Source organism: Calliphora vicina, chromosome 5, assembly GCF_958450345.1.
Source record: "Calliphora vicina chromosome 5, idCalVici1.1, whole genome shotgun sequence".
NCBI lineage: Eukaryota > Metazoa > Arthropoda > Insecta > Diptera > Calliphoridae > Calliphora > Calliphora vicina.
In genome coordinates, this window is record NC_088784.1 from 23,506,473 (window position 1) to 23,530,188 (window position 23,716).

The 23,716-nt window shown below is 29.0% G+C and overlaps 2 protein-coding genes and 1 non-coding gene across 3 annotated transcripts; 1 reads left to right on the forward strand and 2 right to left on the reverse strand.

Annotated features, from left to right (window-relative positions):
* Nucleotides 1-1,896: 1,896 nt before the first annotated feature.
* LOC135961697 (guanine nucleotide-binding protein subunit beta-like protein 1) lies at nucleotides 1,897-3,317 on the reverse strand. The gene is made up of 2 exons (XM_065513243.1): nucleotides 2,516-3,317; nucleotides 1,897-2,452 (listed from the first exon to the last, which is right to left on the reverse strand). Exons 1-2 carry the CDS (start codon nucleotides 3,165-3,167, stop codon nucleotides 2,133-2,135), a joined length of 972 nt encoding a protein of 323 aa, XP_065369315.1. The 5' UTR covers nucleotides 3,168-3,317; the 3' UTR covers nucleotides 1,897-2,132.
* A 441-nt stretch (nucleotides 3,318-3,758) lies between these two features.
* TRNAS-UGA (transfer RNA serine (anticodon UGA)) lies at nucleotides 3,759-3,840 on the forward strand. Its single transcript has one exon. It is a non-coding gene; the product is annotated as a tRNA-Ser (tRNA).
* Nucleotides 3,841-3,950: 110 nt separating this feature from the next.
* On the reverse strand, nucleotides 3,951-23,305 carry l(2)k09913 (lethal (2) k09913). Its single transcript, XM_065511900.1, has 6 exons — nucleotides 23,078-23,305; nucleotides 20,267-20,547; nucleotides 20,020-20,186; nucleotides 5,281-5,396; nucleotides 4,708-5,142; nucleotides 3,951-4,638 (listed from the first exon to the last, which is right to left on the reverse strand). Exons 2-6 carry the CDS (start codon nucleotides 20,496-20,498, stop codon nucleotides 4,317-4,319), a joined length of 1,272 nt encoding a protein of 423 aa, XP_065367972.1. The 5' UTR covers nucleotides 20,499-20,547; nucleotides 23,078-23,305; the 3' UTR covers nucleotides 3,951-4,316.
* Nucleotides 23,306-23,716: the final 411 nt, after the last annotated feature.

Genomic DNA, 23,716 nt, shown 5'->3' on the forward strand with positions numbered 1-23,716 from the left:
ACTTTATCACTATTACTTATGCTCTGTGCAAAAACGATTTTTTATTTCAGTTCCATCTGCGCTGATGACTCAATTATACAGCCATGTCAGAGAATTCCATTCCGTATTTTGCTTCTTCAGTAAAAGTAAAACGAAAATTTCTTTCGGAATGAAACCACTTTCAGTTTCAGAAGTGGAATTGATATTTTTTTGTAATTATTTGTTTTTCAAAACAAAACTGATTCTGTACAAAACATTTCACTTCTTTTTTAATATAAAAAACACTGTCAAATTAAAATCATAAATATAGAATTAATAAATTACACGGAATCTGAAAAATTACAGAATTGAAATCATTCCGAACAAAATGTGTGACAGGCCTGATAATTATATTCATTTTAATTCAGGGGAATTATGTAATTCGATTCGAAACGAAACACAATGTATAAAGCATACAAATTCGAACAAATTTCTTTTCGAAAGGAGTTACAGGTCGTATTGGAAAAATCTATTAAATCTCAGAGTTTGTTTGTCTTCGAATAGTATCAAAATTTCTAAAGTTTTATCTATGGAACTCAGGATAGAGTGGAAAATAGGATCCTAGTTGTCTGTTTGGGACATTAAAGCGAACTTTAGAAAGAAGTTGTTAGGTTTATTCTTCTACGACTCGTAGATTCCGAAGGCAAAATATGAGAAGTTGTTTTGTAGAGAATACAGATGCATATTCAAGGATTTAATATTCTGTTGCCAGTAGAAACTGGGTTTTGAAGAAAAAAATGGTCGAAGCATCATATGAAATTAATTTTGCGGAATAACATTAAAATTCATTGGAGGAATTACCAAGACAGAGAACTAAAAAACTGTATTTTAATAAACAGCAAGTAAGAGAGCTATATTCGGCCGTGCCAAATCTTATATACCCTTCATCAAAGTATTCTTTAAAATAAAGATGAAAAATATTTTTGGAAAAAAAATTTTACTGAAATAATTTTTTAGGTGAAAAAAAATTTATTGTGGAAAAACATTTATTTGGTGAATTATATACGTCGATGGAGAGGCCTTTGAAATATCTATCATTGGATATCCATATTGTCTATATTAATGCCTTTATAATAGAGACAGGTTACTGCGTAACTTAATTCGAAATCGTAAATGTTCGAAATTGTGTACTAAATACATTGTAATTCCAAACGATTTCCTTTCGAATCGAATTGGGGAGTAACTCCCCCAGGTATAAATCAAAAATAGGTAACAAATCGAGGTAATCGAGGTTTTTTGTTTATATTTGAGCCATTTGTGGGCAACCGACTGGAGTACTATTAAAACATGGAATTTTATTGCATTACAAATGGCTATATTGTTTTCAAATTCTTACTAAATTTCCATAAAGAAACTGTCAGATACAGACAAAATTTTCATAACGAAACTTTAACAGATTCTGACTAAATTTTCATGAAGAAACTGTGTTGAGTATGACTAAATTTTCATAATGAAACTGTGTCACATTCTGACAAAATATTCTTAATACCCTTTGTCAGATGCTTACTAAATTTTCATAAAGAAACTGTATTAGATTCTGACTAATTTTCCATGAAAAAAATGTGCTAGAATCTGACTAAATGTTCAAAATAAAACTATTTGAGATTCTGATTAAATTTTCATTAACGAAATGTGTCATATTCTGACTAAATTTTAACAAAGAAAAAATGTTAAATTCTGACTAAATTTTCATATAGAAACTTTATTAGATTCTGATTAAATTTTCATAAAGAATATTTGTCAGATTCCGACTAAATTTTAGAAAAGAATAATTGTCAGTTTCTGGCTAAATATTCAACAACTTTTTCCCCCGAAAAAATAAATCAAAATATGTACATACTTTCTAGTTAAATAATAAATAAATTTCTAATACAATAATTTGTTTTCTTTTTAATTAGGGATTTTATTTTGTTTTTTTAAATGTATCATTTTATATTTCACTGCATTTTCTTTTCGAAAAAAATGCCAAAAAAGCTTTTTTATAATTTGTCAGTCGTTTTACAATAATTTTGTTTAAATTAAAAAAAAAAATAGTACAAAGAAATAGAAAGAAAAAATCATAGTAATAAGTAATAAAAAAAAGAGGTTTAAATACAACTATTATTTTTTTGGATTTAATTATACAAATTCCACAAAGAAATCTGGCTATCCATGCCAGCCACAGCCATTATAGGAGCTTTCCACATGGCCACCGGTCCGCTAGAATAGACAATATCCATTATGGCACCCGTCTTATGTTCGGTGAGTACGGCCAATGGTCGGAGACTCTTCCAAGAAAAGACTCGCACACGACCATCCCAGCCACCCGAAGCGAATACTTTCTGATCCGATCTAATGCGTACGCAATTAATACCGGAATTTTTCAATGATATGTCAGTGGAACGTTGAAGTTGCATTGATTGTCGCTGATAAGAAATGGCAGTCAATTTATCAGCTGGAAAATAAAGAAAATTAAAATTTTAAAACCAATTGAAATTAAATGAACTATTATACATACAAGGTCCTCCAATAATGCCTCTATTAGTTAGAGGATCATAGTCCAAGGCCATGGGATCGGCTTCCAATTGCAACACATCAACCACCATGCCCGTACTAAGATCCCAAGTTAAAAAGTGGCCACTTTCGTAGCCGGCCAAAACAAACAGCTGTGAAGCACACTCGAAGGGCTTGAAACAAGTCAATGTACCCAATTTGGGCAATTGAGCATCGTCAGGTACTAATATTTGTGATGGATTCTCCACATCATTTATATGTAATACTCCAATGGAATTCTCCTCACACGGATAGAATAACAAATGATCGTCCTCGGCATTCGTATTCGAATGCAATGCGGTACGGCAATAGCCCACATAATTGGCATTTATGGTGAAATGCCGTTTATAGCCGGAATTATTTATGGTCCACAAAGTCACCGCGCCACCCTTCTCCTGAGAAATCAGCATTTCCTCTGTGTGATGTAGCGTTGTTATGGGCTCCTTGCCAATGGAGAAATGCAATAGTGAGCGATTGGTTTGCAAATCCCAGAGGAAAACGGAGCCCTTAATGGTGCCAGCCAGAAGCCGTTGGTTTTGGTGAAAGCACAACGAGTTGACGGCACCCATTTCTGGGCATCTTAAAGTAAAAACTGGATCCGGTGGTAAAACAGCCATTTCTCAACAGTTGTTTTGCGGTGATTTTGTGGGGTTTTACTGTCGTTAAACAAAATATCACTAATTAATTAAAAATAAAAACTATACACAATTTTAGTAAAAGAAAAACATGGAATTTGCCAAGTAAAACAAAAGCGGCACAAAAACAAATAATGAGATTAAAAGGGAGAAACAAAAAAATACACACACAAACACAGATGATGACAGATGTTTTTTGTTTTCCCCACAGGGATGTAAATTTTAGGAGTATAGTAGTTTTTCCAATGTAATTAAAATTTAGTGAATTTAATCTAGAAAACCAACTAAATTACCTCTAAAACAATTGCTAATTAATATTTTATTAAGAAACCAAAGAATATGTTTATTAAAAACAAGTCAATGTGATTTCGTTGTACTACACTGGCCCAAAAGGTTTGTGTATTTGCTAAGCAAATGTAATATACAAAAGCTTATGGTTATGAAAACCTTTGACCTTCTTGCTCTTTTATTATTTTATTTTGACTCTCAATCGTAAACATTTGTTTATAAAAATATGGTAGCATTGTTTTTGTATGTTTTTTATGATAGAACTTTGCCACTATTATTTATATAGCTGCGGTGTCCGAGTGGTTAAGGAGATGGACTTGAAATCCATTGGGTTCTACCCGCACAGGTTCGAATCCTGTCCGCAGCGAGAATTCTTTTTATAATTTTTCAAAATTTATGTTTTCTATTAATTCTTTTGCGTTTTATTATTAAAAATCAGTCTTAATGGAAATTTAAGCATGAAATAAAACTTCTAGATTTCTTATTTTAAAATAAGTTTCTGTTTTTATTTTAAACATTTTCGTAATACATTAATGAGTAGGTGCATTATTAAAAACTATTTGATTTCTTTTTTTTCAACATTTAATTCCGGTGTTCTTTTCTTCAAAATGTCATGTCTTAAATTTACAAAAAAACAAAGAGAACCAATTAAACAAATTTATATAAAAAAACCAATTAAAGTACCACAATGAATATAGAAATATAAAAAATAAACAATTTACTAAAAATCCGAATTAAATCACAAAATAATTATTAAATTTCATTTTCAAACAAAAACAAATTCATAGGTATGTATAATTTTTAACTTCTTGCTTGTTTAAAATGTTAAAAAAGTGAATTTATTTACAATTTAGCTCTTTCCTTGACACCAACGGCCTCTAAGACACCACATTCTTCCAAATGTTTGAACAATATATCTAAATATTCATCACGGTGTTTCATCAAATGGCCGGCATGTAATGAATGTTTCCAACATTTAAAGGTCACTTTTATATCGGCTCTCTCCCAATTTTCGCGTACAACTTGATTCGAGGCGGGTGGTCCGATCAGATCATTGTCGGAAACAAAGAAAAGGGCAGGTTTTTTGCACAGAGTTGAATGGAACATTTGGCTCGAACGCATATAATGTACGGTGGCCTGGTTGTGGAATGTTTTCAAATGGTAGCTGCATTAAAAATTGTAAAAAAAAACTTAATTTCAAATACTTTTCATTTATGTTTAATATAAAACTTACAGTGTATAATTACGTAGTGCAGTTTGCATACTAAGATTTTTGGGAAATATCGATTTGGGCACACCCACCGGTATCTCTGTGATATCGGCAGCACTATCCCATATCTGACAGATAATACGATTAAGTATGTGTGAATAACGATCCATATCCCGGGACATCTGCAGCATTAATTCACCAAACTGATAGGCACCTACTGAAAAGCCATGCAATACTATGGGCTCATATGATTTGTTGTTTTCCAAGAACTTTAACGTTTCGGCAGCCACCACTTGGGTGCCCTTGACGGGCCACAACAATTGCCAGGGTGTAATGTGCACCACCATAACATCAAAGCCTAATTCTGTATAGATCTCAGCATACTTCTTAAGATGCTTCTGTTTGGCCATAAGCCAGGCCATCATTAACACCAACGGATTGCCAGTTGGTTTTTTGAATCTATAAAGAAAAAATAAACAATAAGGATTAAATGTTTAATGTTTTTAGCAATAGTCGAGTATTTGTAACTGTTTTTTTAGTGTATATTATTCATACCAATGTTTTAGGGATAACATTTCTATTTCCAGAAATACTTACTCTAATGTGTTTCTATCCACTTCACTTTTAAATGTACCATTTGTGTATAACGTCATATTTTTAGTTATTTCTTTTGAAGAAATATAACGACGATTCTTTAAGGGAGCCATGGCGTTCTGTAATAAATATCAAACACAAAGTTAGTTACAAATTTATAAAATAAAACATATTTCTTTACAACAAATAGCAATTAATTTATAAAATTTAATTAATTACTTTTTCTTTCTGTTAAATTTTCAACTTAAAGCTAAAAAAAAGCATGCAGCTCACACAAACAATACACGTTTAATAGTATTTTACCAATTTTATAATAAAAAAAATAGTATTTTTTTGGTTAAAGCGTCGGTCTATTACATTTTTTATTTGTTACCAGTTCTTTGATAGTCTTTTGAACTGATAAAAAACGTCCAATAAATGATTAGAAGTTTATATGAAACTGATAAGTTACGATTAATTCGTTAAATATTTATAAATATACATAAATAAAACTCCGAGTAGTAGTGAAATTTTGTTTAGTTGATGATTATAAACAAAAAGAGTCTAATTTTTATTAAAAGATTATTTTTTGCAAAATTTCTATAACTTGTTACGATTTTATGATATTTTCAAAGATAAAAGTAACAAATCGTATGTTTTTTTTTAAATTTTTTAATGCAATTTAATATTTAAGACAGAATTAACTGAACGAACTTTAAATTTAAAGAATATATACAAGTAATTTTGTGTTCTTCTACGACTTTCGTCTTTAATCAATGAACTGATAATTAATTAATGATCAATTATTGATATCAGTTGTAAATATCACCTATTTAGGAATGTTTCCATCTAACCCAGAGACCGAAAATAACGGGTTCACTTTCATTTCAATGGTAAATTCACAGCTTTAACCATTTCAAAATCGTTTTTTGTATTATGTGACTGAGAGAGTTATTTATAACATAACAATTTAGAATCTAAATTTTAGATTAATGGTTGAGAGAAATAGAAAGAGAAAAAAAACTCACGTAATCAAGATGAGTTATTTATAATTTATTTTTTTTCGCAATTTTACAAAAAAAAATTACAAATTCACCCCTATTATGTATGTCGACGTCGACATCACTTTGGAGTCGTTGTCACTTCGAGTCGACATCGACATCAACTCGACGCTAAATTGGTATTTACTAACAATGTTTTGTTGATGTCGAATCGTTATCGATAATCTAAAAGAAATAAGTATCATCCCTATGCATTTCGTGACAGCTGTTGAATTTTATTTATTATTCGTATAAAAAATGCCTTTTTCTATTGGATTCCAGTGAAACAAACAAATCCTTAAGTTTCAATGTAATGAAAAGAAGCTATGATTTGAATATTTCGAAAACCGGCTTCGCTAGTAAATATTTCATATGCAGCCGGCACTCGGCCGGGCGAAATAATTTTTTACACTATGGTAGAACGTGGCAGGACAAACTTTATTATTTTGTTTACAATATATAACTCCGCTAATAGCAACATTTTTAAGTGATTTGAAAAGTGTCAATAGAATTGACTTAAGCCGGAGTTCATTCCTAACATGTTTAAAATTAATTGAAATAAAAAAAAATAATTAGAAGAATAAATAAAAATATTGCAGCTCTAAGTTCTGCCATTACGGTTTCAAATTGCTTCCCATTGTTGATTTTATTTTTTTCAATTTCTCTAATCGCAACTATTTTTAATTTTTATACCCTTCAGCTTCGTGAGAAGGGTATATATAAGTTTGTCATTCCGTTTGTAATTTCTACATTTTTCATTTCCGACCCTATAAAGTATATATATTCTGGATCCTTATAGATAGCGGAGTCGATTAAGCCATGTCCGTCTGTCTGTCTGTCTGTTGAAATCAATTTTCTGAAGGCCCCAGATATCTCCAGGATCCAAATCTTCAACAATTCTGTCAGACATACTTTCGAGAATTTTGCTATTTAAAATCAGCAAAATCCGTCCATAAATAACGGAGATATGAGCAAAAATCCGAGACAACCTCTGAAAATTTCATCAAAAAACACAATGTATTGCATGCTTTGACAAAAAAGCAACAAAACGTATGTTTTTGGATGTGCATGCTTTGCGTATTTTGTTTTTTTTTGTGTTTTATTTCTTTTGACGTTGTTGTTGTTTTTTATACAACTAAACGTTTGTTTGGTTGTGTGTTGGTTTTTTTTTGACAAAAAAGCAACAAAACGTATGTTTTTGGATGTGCATGCTTTGCGTATTTTGTTTTTTTTTGTGTTTTGTTTCTTTTGGCGTTGTTGTTGTTTTTTATACAACTAAACGTTTGTTTGGTTGTGTGTTGGTTTTTTTGACAAAACAGCAACAAATCGTATGTTTGGATGTGCATGCTTTGCGTATTTTGTTTTTCTTTTGTGTTTTGTTTCTTTTGGCGTTGTTGTTTTTTAAACAATTAAACGTATGTTTGGATGTGTGTTGGTTTCATTGGCTTGCGTATTTTGTTTTTGTTTTTTCTTTTGATGTTTTGTTTCGTTTGGCGTTGTTGTTTTTTGTGTTCTTGATAAATTTAGGATGCTGTACGCTGAAAGTGGGCAATGTAGACATATATACTAATTATAAAAAATAATAATGCATCCACAACAAAGGTGAAGGGTATATAAGATTCGGCATAGCCGAATATAGCACTCTTACTTGTTATATGAGTCGTTGTCAAATATCGTGTCGACAGAAAATACTCGATTTCAGTCAATGTCGACTTTAACGCGCCTTAGAAAATTGCAAATTGCTGTCAATAGTTAACAATTGTTAATACCACAATTTAAATTGAAAAAAATAATTTCGAAATTCAGTTTATAAAAAACTACATTTTCCAAAAAATCAAAAAACTAAAAAATCAAAATTTTTACAAAAATTCATCGATTTTTTACAATTCGCAAATTATCAAAAAGAAAATATAATTTTTTCCAAAAATTATAAACTTTTAAAAAAATCACAAAATTTAAAAAAAAAAAACAATTTTTTTAAAATATCAAAATTTTTTGATAAGTCGAAAATTATTAAAAATTCGCCAATTTTACAAACAAATTACAAATCGTTAATTCCACAATTTAAACAGAAAAAAAAATCGAAATTCAGTTACTTTTCTCAGCAGTGCATTATTGCATATTCTTTTTATTGGATGTATGTCATAAAACTGCGGGATTTTTTAAAATTTTTAGCTTTAATTTTGAAACTTTTGTACAGTGTAAATTTATATAATGCATTGGACATTGTTAGCTATGACCTTTGCTCATCTTTCTGGCAACAGATGGATTCCGAGCCAAAAGAACTGCTCATCTTATGAGGCCAAGATCGAATCAAGTCAATATGGCATACTCTGTTACAAAGTGAAGCGTATCCCATAGAGAGCGTACTTCTTCGATAGAAACAAATTGTAGTCAACGGTTCACGGTCTGGACTATAAAGCGGGTGAGGCAGAACTTCCCAATCACTTAATTTTAAATACTTTTTAACATGTCTGGCCGCCTTTTTCGGTAAATTCTAGCTACAATCGAATCAGTTGCGTTCGGTACAGGTTGCTTGTGATGGTCTGATCAGATTTCAGCAGCTCATAATAGACAGAACCCTTTTGCACCCACCAAATACAGAGCATTGCCTTAGCGCCATGGATATTTGGCTTTAGTGTATATTCGGCTGGTTGGCCGGGCTTCACATACGATCTCTTACGCTTCGGATTAATGTAATGGATCCATTTTTCATTGCAAGTAATGATTCGGTTAAAATTTTATTTTGCAAATAGTTTGCAAAACGTTGCTCTGGCATGAGTATATTTATGATAAATTGCCAAATCAAACGAACCTCAAAACAACAAAGAACTGTCATATCAGCTGTCACAGAAAACAGTACTGCCAATTTAAAGTTCTCCGCATCCAAAAAAAAAAAAAAACACTCTTTACTTTAAGGGGTCGCAAATGAGAAATGTATAAATTACAAATGGAATGACAAACTTATAGCACTCCTGGTGAAGGTATCTGTGAATTCTTAACTGCATATTTATCGCAAACATTGTTGTGTTGTAGCTGCAGTGGTTGCTGAGTTGACAACCATTGGCCGAGTGAGTTCGGATCATTCCGGTATGAACAACCGGCTGTCTTGGGAATGAATTCATCAAAGCTTAAGGATTTTGCTTGAAAATTCTCAATTGAATCTTAGTGCAATTTTTCAAAACTTATTTTATAGATTTTATAGAGATTTATCAATTCGATAAGAGGCTGATAATTGTATATCTCGAAAGCCTGTTATAACATATATAAATCAAACTAGAAAACTTTTTTGAAATCCATTAAGTTTGTTTTCACAATTACTCTCGATTTGTTTACACATACACAAGCAGGAAATCTTTTAAAATATAATAACCTTTTTTCTAATATAATTTCTTAAATTTATTTCATACATTTGTTATATTATTGAAATATATAAATAATGTTTGTGCATTCACCCCAAATTTGGCCACTTTCCAATTATATACAAAAGCATTTATACAATAATTAAACACTTTACACTCACTTTGTAATATCTTTTAACAAGTTTATACAATTTAAACATGACTATTAATAAAATAACAATATAAACAAATTCAATCATTTTTAGGCGTTTTATTTTTCTTAACGTTTTTTTTAAAAAAAATTTCAAAAAAAGCCAATTAAATTTTCTTAAATTTCAAGTTCATTTAAGTTGAATTTATAATAGAAACTAAATAAAATGAAAAAAATCAACAATTAGAGCAAAAAAAGGAATAAAAAATAAAAAAATAGAATCACAACTGCTCTTGCGAAAAACTATGAAATTAGTACAAAACTACTACTGATGAGCAGAGTAAGTAAATTGTATACAAACGGCGAAAAAAAAAACACTAGAAATGAAATGTAATGTAATAAATAATTTCAGTTTCAAATTGTATTGAAAAGAAAACACCCGCAACTACTAGAGTTACTTTCTATAGAAAACAATAAGTGGGTAACAGCAACAAGATGAGCCTAGAGAATCTAATTGTGTAGGAGAAGCCAAAAGTTGATCTAGATAGGGGGTGCTGAAGCTTAAGGAGGAAAACTGCTCAAGTATATAAAGTGTTCTATATGTCTACATATGAATATGACACACGCAAATATTTCAATTAAGTTTGGATGTAGTTGAGTTTAGATTTGGTAGACAAAAAAAAATCTATATCTATAATAACTGATCATCACAATTGTTGTTAGTAGTTAAATGAAATTAAAAAAAAAACTAGTAAGAGAGCTATATTCTGCTATACCGAATCTTATATACCCTTCACCAAAGTATAATCTATATATATAAAAATGAAATGGTCCATGTATGTAATGTCATCACGTGAGACCGGCTGGAGCGATTTGGCTGATTTTCCAAAAAAAATAAAAAATTCCGGGTAAAATTAGGATATTCTTTTCTTTGTGAGTCCAATCAACTGTAATAAAAAAGCTCCCTAAAGTATGCAGTACAAATTTAGATATTTTATTTGCAAATAAATAAGAACAGGGTGGTGTGCGTGGGTTGGAGAAACTTGAAGAACTAACATTAGTAAATGCTACCGGGCGAAGCCGGGGGCGATCAACTAGTTTAATATAAAGATTGAAAATATTAAAAAAAATATTTTTTTGCTGGAAAAAAACTCTAAAAATATTTTTCCCGATTTTGACCCATAGATCCAAATTACTATGGCGTTATATACGTCGTTGGAAAGGTCTTTGAAATATCTATCATTAGATATCCATATTGTCTATATTAATGACATAGTAATACAGATATAAATAAAAAATAGATAAAAAATGTCGTCGTGGTCTTTTGCTTATATCTCAGCCATTTGTGGGCCGATTTTCTGGATTTTAAATGGCAACCGAACCGGAAGTATCATGGTTATATTGATATATGAGTCGTGGATGTTAGTTTATTTTGGGCTACGGAAAGCTGATTTCAACATACTGACGAACATGATTATATCGACTCCGCTATCTATAACGATCCATAAAAATTACAAACGGAGTGATAAACTTAAATATGTATATAAAAATATAGGGTATACCCTTGCCACTCATGGTGAAGGGTAAACAAAAAACAAAAGAAAAAAGAAAAACTGCGGCTTTAATGAAATTGTTAAACAAAAGTTAGAAATAAAAAAACCAGGTGTTTAATTTACTACTACTATTATGTAATTTAGCTTATTATAGGTATTAATATGTATGTTTTATGCATATTAACTAAGAGGAGTTCATTTAAAAAAACTACACCATTGTCACAATCTTTAATCGAGTGCCAGTTCACAATATTCTTCCTAGATTACTTACTTTCTTCCGCATGGAAAATAAAATTGATCGTGATGATCAATATTTTCATTCAAATAGATCAGAGTTTTCGTTTGTTTAAATGAACATAAAGGAGCTACAACATTGATAGATACTCGATATATCGTTACCTTCATATAGAAAGGCCCTAACTCGTGTTTTTTAAGGCCTTTCTATATTAAGGTAACGATATGCTCTAAATATAAATATAGATCGGGTAATAATTGAAGTGAACATAAAGTTAAAGAAGTTGTGCAGTTAAAAACGAGAAGAGCCTCCAGTTTCTTCGTGTCTGGAAATAACATACAGATCGACAGATCGGCCTGTACGTTACTCTCTGGCTCACCTTTTTCATATGTTTCAGGAGAATAATAACTCGGCTCTTGAAAGTGAGGTTCAGCATTTTCATCATAAACATCAAGATTTCTCAGAGTCAGCATCGAAATTCGATCTGAATTCATGGGTACCGCGGTACCCCACTGCTTTGTCATCTGCTAATACCACTTTGTCATCTGCTAATACTGCTAACTCGGCTGGGAAGTACAATAGGATTTCGTTCTGCCAGTACAAAGCTAGTTGCTAGACTTGCGCTAGCAACTCCCGATATACGGAAGCTCATGAAATTAAAGGAATTTAAAAAAGCTTTAGTCGCAATATAAAGGCTGAACTCGCTGGTGGTCGCAAAATTCGCACGATCCCGACAATGAAGAAGAAGATACAATGGGAGTTTCCTTCGAGGACAGAAGGACACAGACTCCGAACAAGAAGACGCACCATCACGCAAGAATGTAAAGACAGCAAAGAAACGAATGGGGTCAGGTACTTTTAATTGAACACTTTGATTATGATTTTAATTGAGTTAATTGAGATAACATTCCATGGTCCCACTCAAAACCAAAAATACCGCTCGCCTTTATTGACAATGTTGTTGCCGGCGTTGAGCTTAACAACTTTACCAAACATCACATTGCGATATTCGGACATTAAGATGGTCAAAATGCATGAAAAAGGCAGAAATAATTACAATTTCACCTATACGATACTTACAAACTTCAAACCAATATAACTCGATTCCTTGAAACGCTGGGTCAGGTGCCGGTATGCACAACACCCGCCGATTTGAGCTGTCGCACAGTATTATTATTTGAGAATGGAGGGTTTTTTTACATTCTGTAGATTTCAATAAAATTTTCATTTTCATAATTTAAAATTGTTTATAGAATTACGGTATTTAGAGGTAATGGCATTTTCGATCATTTCGGTAACTGTATTTGAGAGTTAAAAGTAGCTTAGCGGTATCGGTAGCCTTTTGCTTTTAATATAACATCAATTCTAATTTAAATTGTCTTAATACTAATATCTACCTCTATTTCTTTACATTACTAGTCTCTCAAATGGTGTAAATTCTACACAAAACAAAAAAAAAAAACAAATGAACAACAAAAATGTATAAAACTTAAAAAACCTAACTAATGACGTTATTTGTAAATTGATATATACATACATTTGCACACATATTTTTTAATTTACCAACCTCTAGCCTCCCGCTTAAATTTTTTACTTCTCTATATACATAAATATGTAAACCCGAATATATTTATACATAATATTTGTAGTATATAAGAATTGAATTAAATTCAACGTACCTGTTGTTGTGTGTCTCTCTGTCCGTTTGTAAATTAGAAAAGAAAACTAAAAAAACTAAAACGTGATACCCACAAAACTACTTATGATGATTTATTTCAAAATGATTATTCTCTACAAACGTGACTACTATTGCTCTTATTTTTTTTAATAAAAGAGTATAAAAGAGCTTAAAACTAAGAATTATCTACAGAGTAATAAATAGATAACAGGGATGGTATTTGAAAATGTTTAATTAGTACCAAAGTGGGGTATAAAAAGCTTTATCTTCATTATATTCGTATCAAATTGATTCGTTTTAAAATTGAATAAACAAAATTTCCATACAAAATTTGTTTTATAAACCTTTGATAAATTTAAAAATTGATTATGAATAAGGCCTTTAAAGTATTGAATTTATGAGAAATAAAATAATTATTAAAAGAACATATAAAGAAAACTTTTATTTAAATACTTTAAAAAGAAGAAAATAAACTTTAAATTAAATCAAACTAATTATTACATTATACAATTTATATGTTATGAAAAATTGTCGCGATATCTGCCTGATACTGTCAGGGGTAAGAGCTCCTTGGTACTATATTGAAAATACTTAAAAAATCATGATTATTTTGAATTTTTTTTTCAAAATTTTTAAGTTCGAAATTGAAAAATGTAAGAAATTGGCCACAAATAAAACTAAAAGTATTTTTTTAAGAATCCAAATTATTTAGAGATTATTTTAATAGCTTTAAAATTTTTTCGAACATAAGTTCGAATTTTCAAACTTAAAATCTAATTTTCGAACTTAATAATGTCATCAGGATTAAGCATGATCTAGACATAATTTTAACACTTTTACAAATTGTTCGAATTTGATTTCGTATTTTCGAACATAATATTGCATTGCATTGAATTTTCGAACATAATTTATAAAGCGTATATTCTGATACTATATTGAAAATATTTAAAAAATCATGAACATTTGAATTTTTTTTTTTAAATTTTTAAGTTCGAAATTGAAATATGGAAGAAATTGTCCTCTAATGAAACTAAAAATATTTTTTAAGAATCAAAATGATTTGGAAACTATTTTAACAGCTTTAAAAATTTTTCGAACATAACATCGAATTTTCAAACTTAATATTGCAATGTCATCAAGTTTAAGCATGATCTAGAGATTATTTTAAATGTTTTAAAAATTGTTTCAACTTAACTTCGAGTTTTCGAATATGATTTCGTATTTTCCAACATAATATTGAATTGCCATCAGGTTCATGAATACCAAATTTCAAAATTCAGTTAAAGATATTTACCTATCTAACATGTGAACAAACTAACATTCAATTACAAATAACTATAAAATAAATGTCCAGTATATGTATACTAAATTAGGTTTATATGTATTTCAAATAAAATTTAATGTAAATTATAGTTTAGAATCAAAAATATCTTATCATTTAGTACAAGCAACAATATTATGAATGTTATGTTAATTTATTACTTTTTAATATGTATTTAATTAATATTCAGAAGTATAACATAGTAATACAAGTTAATTGACCTCAAACCCCCGTCTCGACTAGCTATAGATAACTACTAGATAGGTAACTGAGAGCCAAAAACCTAATTCATGTATTGTCATGTAATTTGTTATTGTATCACACATATGTGTGAAAAGAGAGAAATTTTGTTTGACATTTCTCTCTCCTTCCGTTCTATGTATTTATTCTATGTGACTAGCCATCAATTTGTTTACTGATCGAACAATTTTATAACACCTCTTGTTAATGTTATGTTCCTGTCCACACGAGAAAAATTCATGTTTGTGGACAAATTGATGGCTCATCAAGAGGTAGGGGGTAAGACTATTACTCTTATTGAAAAGGGCCAAAAATTACCCAATTGTGCCGCCAAATCTCAATACTGTGAGAATTTTGTATATGAATAAAATAGGGTTAAGTGGTTAGTAAACTTTGTTTTCATTACATTATTATAAATATAAATTATTAGTACATACAAACATTTACTGTATATGCCAGCATGTGAATATAAATTATATGAATCGTTTATTTGTTGTAATACTCAAGTATGAATAAATATTTGTTTGCGGTTTGTAAATTAGTTAGATATATGAAAAGTTTTGCTCATTTTAACGGTTTTAAAAGATCATTTATACGGTAATTTTCAATAATATTATGTTAATAATGTTAAATTATTTGCATGCAATGTCTATAATCTATTATTAAGTGAGTTGCTGTTTAACTTAATTTCAATATTGTATATTTATCTTTCTCCCGTTATGTTTAAACTACCCCCTGCGGTATTGTCTTAAGCCTTTTTTCTTTTTATCATTTTGATAGAAAATATTATTTAATCACTTAAATATAGATAATGAAATATACAGAAGTTAGGTACGAATAGAAAATAAGAATTATAAACATTCATATAAATAATGACCTTTAAAACCCAACAAATTTTGTATAGAAAAAAAGCCGCATTACTCAAGTATTCATACAGATAAGAGCATTTTTGTTTTGCTTTTTTTTAAAAAAAAAAAAAAAAAGAATAGACTTTGCAAAAACACATTTTTGTTATCCCTTTGTTGGAGTATTAAGATTAGACAATACGTAAAATATAATTGCTACTTGTTACAAAACAAACAATTTTTAAAACATTTGTTTAACAAGTTTTATTTTAATTTTACTATTTAAATGTTAATTTTTTTATGGAATGAAAATAAAAATTGATATAATAATATGTATATGGCTGATAATAAACATGTTAATAATTGATATAGAAATCAAACGTCTGGTCAATGTACTGACTATACACACATTTTTTAACATTGAATAATTAAAGACCTATATTTATTTAGCTTACAATGATGTGAATAGGCTACAGCAAATCTTTAGTTTATTTTAATTTAATGCATTATTTTTTTCCCTTTGCATTACATTCGTCTGTCTGCATAATTTATAGTAAATTTACGCAAAAAAAAAACGTTTTTTTTTAAGAATGAAAGGTCTTGTGACAGAAAACATTTTTTTTTTTTAAAAAAAAAACATGTTTTTACAAAACGTTTTGGAAACATGTTTTCAGTGAAACATTCTTGACGTAGAAATAGTTCAGTTGAATTATGTATAATTTTAAAATTAACGTGTCAATGAAGATCATGGGTTTAGTGCATGATTGGTTATCGTTACCGCTAAGCTACTTACTAAAATATCTTTTCAGCTCTACTACCGTTACCTCAAAAATACCCTTATTGTTATATACATAATTCTAATGTTTTCCGTTATAAAGATTATATTAAAAAGTTGAAATCTAATACATATTTTAATTTTTTGTAAATTTTATTAATATTTTACGTTAACGTTATCATTTAATTACCGTTACCGAATTAACAGCAAATACCTTTAACGCTAAAATATAATTATCGAAATATTCCAAATTGGCGTTGTTTTTTACTAAAAACAAACGATTCTGTACTTTCAAAAACGGTTTTTGAAAAAAATACGGTTTTAAAATTCGGTTTTTGGTGAAAATTAGATTTTTTTGTGGAAAACGATTTTGTAAAAATACGATTTTTTTGATGATATACGAATTTTTTTGTTAAAAAAAGATTTTTTTGTGAAAAACTTTTTTTAAAAAAAAGCGACTTTAACGAAAAGACGTCGAGAAAAAACGGGGTTTTGTTAAATAAAGTTTTTCTTAAACATGGTTATATACATAAATATTGTTTTTCAGATGAACAATTTTTTTTTTTGTAAAAAAGCGATTCTTGACTAAATTATTTATTATTTCATTATATATTTTTATAACAAAAAATGAGTGAGCTATTTTATTAATGGAAAAATGGTATTCGGCGAAAAAAAAAATTTAGTTAAAAACGGTTTTCATTTGAAAAATTATTTTTAATGAAAATACAGTTTTTGAATTTTTAAAACGATTTTAACGAAAAAAACTGCTTTTTTATAAATAAATTAAATTTAAAAAAAAATTAAAAAAAAAAGTTTTAAAAAATTTCGAAAAAACAACTGGAAAAAAATTAAATCTTGTTTACCTAAAAATATTTAAAATTTTTATTTAAAAGTATATTTTGGTGAAGGGTATATAAAATTCGGCACAGCCGAATATAGCTCTCTTACTTGTTTTTGTTAGACACGGTTTTCGGTGAAAAAATTAAAAATGAAAACACGTTTGTTGATGAAAATATTGTTTTGTTTAGTTAAAAATCTGTTTTGACACAAACATTTTTTTTAAAGAAACGGCTTTATCAAATAAATTGTTTTTTAAAAAGCAATTCTTCAATATATTGTTTATTCTTTCATTATTTTTAAAACAAAAAATTGGGGAAAACATTTTTTTGTGGAAAAACAATTTTTGAAAAAAAAAATAGCCCAATGATGAATAAAAAGTCCGCGGAAGTTTTTTTCCCATTTCCCATTTTTCCTGAATATATTTTGGGTAAACAAGTAAGAGTGCCATATTCAAACAAAACAAAATTCCCCAAGAAGTTGCTTGTGTGGCAAGCCATTAGCAGTTGTGACAAAAGATGCCAATCATTTGTGACATCAGGCACGATAAACACCTTCTATTTCTGGCCCGATTTGAAACTACGGGAAAAAAATCCACTTAACTGCCCACAACTGAAAAAGTGGATAAATATTTAAATTCGGATATCTTAATGTTTAATGAATTTGTACAATATTTGAATATATTTACGTAATGAAAAAAACGGGTTATTAGCGAAAAATGACAAACAATTTTTTATTAATTTTTATATTAAAAAAAAAAAATTTTGGTGAAAAAAAATTCGGGATCAAAAATATTTTTCTCGATTTTGACTAATTGTAGGTCCGACTTACTTTGCCTTATATGTATGTATACGCCTTTGCAAAGGTCTTTGAAATATCCATATTGTCCATATTATAGATCAAAAATAGGTAAAAACCCGATGTTGTCCATATATCTTAGCCATTTGTGGGCCGATTTTGTCGATTTTAAATAGCAACCGAGCAGGGAGAATTCCCAATATATTGATGTATGAATCATGTATGTAAGTTATTTGGGGACTACGGAAAGTTAATTTCAACAGACGTACAGTCGGTATGTATAACGATCCAGAATATATATACTATACAAACGGAATGACAAACTTATTTCTATTTTTATACTTAAGGGTATAAAAATATCTAAACTATTGCTTGGTCCACATTTAGATAACAATCGTTGATCTAGTGAGCCTAAGTTTATTCCGAGACATGATTTCTGTCAGTAGCTTTGTGATAAATAATGTGTTAAATATACCACCAATTATGAAAACCTCTTTATAAATACATACATATGTATTACCAATACAAATTAAATTGTTTATATTATTAAAGTTTCTTTTTATTTATTAATAATTATTGTTGGCAATTTGCCAAACAATTCTTTTGCGAATGTTTTGTAAATAAACTTTTTAGTTTGTTGCAAATAAATTAAAATGCAAAAGCAAAAAAAAAATGTAAACAATGCTTGCGCTACGAATATCATTAATATAGCGCTTTCGCTTAATTAACATTATTTACAATTACTTTTGACATTGAATTATTTTAAGAATGTCTGAGCAAACTTTTTGAATTGTCTAGAAGAAACCCTTAGATGTTTTCTGCAACAGGTTACTTTCGTTCAAGCAGTAATATATTAGAACATTTTTCATTAAACAAATTTAAATTATGCATAAAAATTTGATATTTTGTGGGTTCAAGTATACTTTCATTTAAGACCACTTTAATATTCAGCTTCGCAATTTTAACAATTTGATGTACGCTCAAAAACCTACCGAGTCATACTCGGCCAACGTTGTCAAATCTCGGCAACTGTTAACATCAACAAAATATATATACACGCTTTAGGTCAAAAGAAATTCTTAAATTGTATTAATTGCCTTAAAGAAATAAATATTCCAAGTGTAATAGTCTAGAGAAATGTTAATGCTAATTGCCTGCAAGTTTTAACAATTAAAAATAAAAATTTAAATCTGAATTATTATAATTAATGTATAACTTAAAAGCATGCAACATAAAAGTAATAATAAAATTAAAATATTAAAAAAAAATGTATATAAAGCAATGACCCTGACCTTTTAAAAACATATATAATGACGCCTAAAGGTATTAAAAAAATGCATTGCTGTTAAAATTTGCAATAAATTATTCATTAAGTTAAACAAAATACCGAACAATTTGTTTTTGATAGAACTTTTGATATCAGCCTTGAAATAAGATAATAATAAAGAAATTCGGCAATTGATTTAATTGATAGACATTATGCACTTTTTCCTAATACAATAAACTTTGTACTTTGAACATTTGGCTACAAATCACAGATAATTTGATGAATGAAAAAAGAAAAAGTCATTTTACAAAGACTCTTTCTTATTTAAATAAGCCAATATCTTACTTCTACGTACATTTTTGCCAACAAAAATATATATATTTTGCAAAAATATCTTGCTCAAGTAATAATTAAAATTAATTGAAGTATAATAAAGTAAAATGTGTTAGTATATATGAATATAACAATATAACAAACAAGCAATACACGCAACAGCCAAAGAAATATTTAATTCAATTGAATACAGTTCAATATTCATCAATAAAAATGAATAAATATTGAAAAAAGTTCAATATAAAAATAGATTTAAATTATGACGGCTTCTTTTTTTTGTTTAAGTCAGATTTATAACTAAAATAAATTAGTAGAATAAGAAGAAAGTTTTTTTTTTGTTTTTGCTTACTTGATGAACTAGTTTAGAACACTGGGACTGCAGTGGCATATTTAAACTTGAGAAATTACGCATTTGTTGCAAGGGCTTGTATTTGGCCATAAGCAGCATGGGAGTAGCAGCTGAAGTGCCAGTATAGCGTGATGCTCCATGGGGAGCTGAAGAACCACGAAATTGAGCTTTGTTAGGGGAAGATAAATAGTTATAGTATGAGTATTTTTTTTAGTTTTTTTAAAGAAAAGAGCAATAAATTAATTACCAGTAGTAGCATTGAAGCCTACAGTAACGGCGGCAGCCGATTTCAAAGTTGTTATCGATTTTTTAAAAGTGTTTTGATGGTTGCTAGAGATGATGGTGTTGGTGGTGGTATTTGATAATGTAGTGTTTGGTAGGCCTAATAAAGAGGCAGTAAATGCAGATGTGTTCGTTGATGACTTGATAAAACACAAACGCGGTGCCGTATTCAAGGCAAATCGAGACATTGTAGCCATTTTTAATCTGTTTTTGCTTGCTTTTTTTGTGTGTAATGTGGGGAAACAACTGAAAACGTAAAGAAATTTAACTTAAAATAAGGTATAAATATGCTCAATATAGTATTAATTTTGTTTTGTTTTTACGCTAAGAAACAAAGAAAATTTCATAAAATTTTATTTAGTAGGGGGGCGAATTTTTAATAATTACAAAACCAAAAGCTATGGGGGAGGGGGTGAAATAGTTTAAAAGAGATATAGAGAGAGAGAGGAAAACCAAAAGTGACCATGTTTGTTTTTTTATCTTTTTTAATAGTAATAATAGGTTTTTGTAGATAAATTTAGTAATAAACACAAATTGTTATTAAATTGCTTTAATAGTTACTGTCTGTGCATGTATATTTTGGTGGTTTGGTTGACTGAAGCTATAACCCACTCACGCATATATAAAATATAAAGTAACAGAATATATTCTGACAAGGCCAACTCTATAATGCACTACACCTGGTCGTAGTTGGTGTAATATGTGTAAATTTTGATAACTAGTTAAATAAATTTAAACAAATTTCTCATTTTAACAATAATTATACAATTTCATTGCAAAACTAATTTTGATAGTTATCGATAACTATACAAATTTAATCTAAATGTCGATAACTATTAAATTTCCCCAGAAATTTTTTGTTTTCCTTAAAATTTCTTAAAATTTTATCAAAATATCGATAACTATAACATTTCTTCCCAAAATTGTGTGTTGTTATCGATAACTATTGGGTGTATGACTTTAAAACGCAGGATTTTTTTTAAATTTTTAGCTTTTATTTTGAAACAATTGTTAGCTATGACCTTTTCCCATCTTTCATATGGATTCCAAGCCAAAAGAACTGCTCATCTTTTAAGGCAAAGAACAAATCAAGTCAATATCAGTTACTCTGTTCCAAAGTGAAGCGTATCCCAGAAAGGGTGTTCTGCTTGGATCGAAACAAATAGTAGTTGTGCGGATCAGGCTCTGGAGGTAAAACTTCCCAACCTTTTCATTCTAAATAGTTTTAAACAGGTATTGCAACATTACGGTTTCATGTCTGGCGATTCGGCTGGTTGGCCGGGCTTCATATACGATCTCTTCGCAAGTAATAATTCGGTGCAAACATTATTTTCTTTTATAATGTTCAAGCAATATTTCGGACATGCAATGTCTTTCAAAGTCTATCGGCTTCAATTCGTATGGTACCCAATCTGCCCAGACCATTACAGAGAACCTGTACCGATCGAAACTGATTCGTTTAAAGCAAGCATTTGCGAAAAATACACAGAATGCGGCCAGATATGAAACCTTAATATTCCATCTTGACAGCGATAAATCGCATGTTGCAATACCTGTTAAAAAGAATTTAGAATGAAGTATCTCTCTCTGGGATACGATTCAGAACAGAGTATCCGATATAGGCTTGTTTCGTTCTTGGACTCAAAAGAGCAGTTCTTTTGGCTCGGAATCCATGTTGCCAGAAAGATGGGAAAAAGTAATAGCTACAATTTACTCCAGAGTTTCTTTATTGAAAATTGTCTATTTATTTTTAGACAACTGTATTATTTTATCGAAATATCGATAACTATAAATATTTGTCAGAACATTATGTCTTGTTATCGACAACTAAAGGTTTATTTATATATTTTTGTATAGATATCGATAATTAAAAAAATATTGTCTAGTTAACAATAATTACATTATGTCTTGTTATCGACAACTAAAGGTTTATTTATATATTTTTGTATAGATATCGATAATTAAAAAAATATTGTCTAGTTAACAATAATTGCAAATTTTTAAATAAATTTAAAAAAAAATTAGGTCTAGTTATCGATAAATACAAAATTTTGTAAACAAATTTGTCTAGTTATAGCTCCATTCAAACATTTTAAAGTAAATTGTGTTTAGATATCGGTAACTACAAAATTCATGATTATGATTATTTAACTATTTATTATTAATACCTATCTAATCTTTTATACAGACGAAAACTAATCAATTTCTATAAAGGAATTGTTATAGCAACATTTTCCAGTAGTGCAATGGTGGGGGAGGTATATATAAACTTTAACCATATAATTTTGTTATTGTGACCACTTCCCAAACTAGTAAATTCTACTTACTACAATATATAATTTTGATTCTTTAGCAGATCACAACAATCTTCAGCACAAAACCTCTTCCAATCTATAGTAATGTAGGGTATACAAATATCTAGCCACAACAACAACTACAAATACACTTTATATATTACACACATAACATACGACAATTTTGAAAAGTTCAGCGTAAAAGAAAAATCTAAATACATTGATGCACCACACAACATAGACTTTGTACCCGACCAAAAAAAAAAAACAAGGCATTTATATAAAACAAGCAATTATGTTAAAATAGCAGGAATAGTAATGTACAAAGCAGGTTAATAGCAACCAAAAATATTGAAATTTTTCACAATACCCCAAAAATTCTCGCTTTTTTGTGAAAAAACTACACAATTTAATATTTTTCAGGTATTTTACAAAATTGATGGCCAACATTTTTATATTATCTCTTAAAACGATAAACTTACCTATATTTTGCTGGTCAATACGGAAGATTAATTTTCTTTGTTGTGTTTTTGCTTCCTAGTGCTGGTGTTGTGGGTAACTTTAACAACAACAATAATACTTAATGTATTGATTACTTGTTGTTTTGTTTATTTTTTTCACAATATTCTTTTAATTAGATTTATTAAATGTCTCCTGACTTTTTTACATACAATTTATGATTTTATTAACACAGATATCGGTATCAATGCAGCCTGTAAACTGCACAAAATGCAAAAGAATTGCAATCCATCCACTTTTCACACACAAAAGGAAAACATGACAGCCGGTAATGTAAGTTTAGCGATTTTGTTGGTTTTATAACAAATTCTAGCGGTTTTTTGATGTATCCTCAATTAATTAGTATTTTGGTGCGTGGAAAAATAAATTTTTCCAGAAAAATATAATTTCCAGCTCTAAATATTTAAAGAAAATTAAAATAAATTAGTTTAATTTATTTTATCTAATTGTACACTAGATTTTCTTATGAATTTTAATTCACTTACAGCTGTTTCTAGTAAGTAAAAGTTAACATCATTGAAATCTACAAACCGAAAAACCAGGAAATCTATTGTGAATGATTCTGTAAACAAACAGCTGTGTTAAAAGTAGGGTTCTATAGC

Excerpts from the sequence above, each read along its gene's own strand:
- LOC135961697 (XM_065513243.1), bottom strand. The coding sequence starts at position 3,167 with ATGGCTGTTTTACCACCGGATCCAGTTTTTACTTTAAGATGCCCAGAA. Across the intron at positions 2,453-2,515 it reads AGGCATTATTGGAGGACCTT|CTGATAAATTGACTGCCATT; the intron begins GTATGTATAATA and ends TTTATTTTCCAG.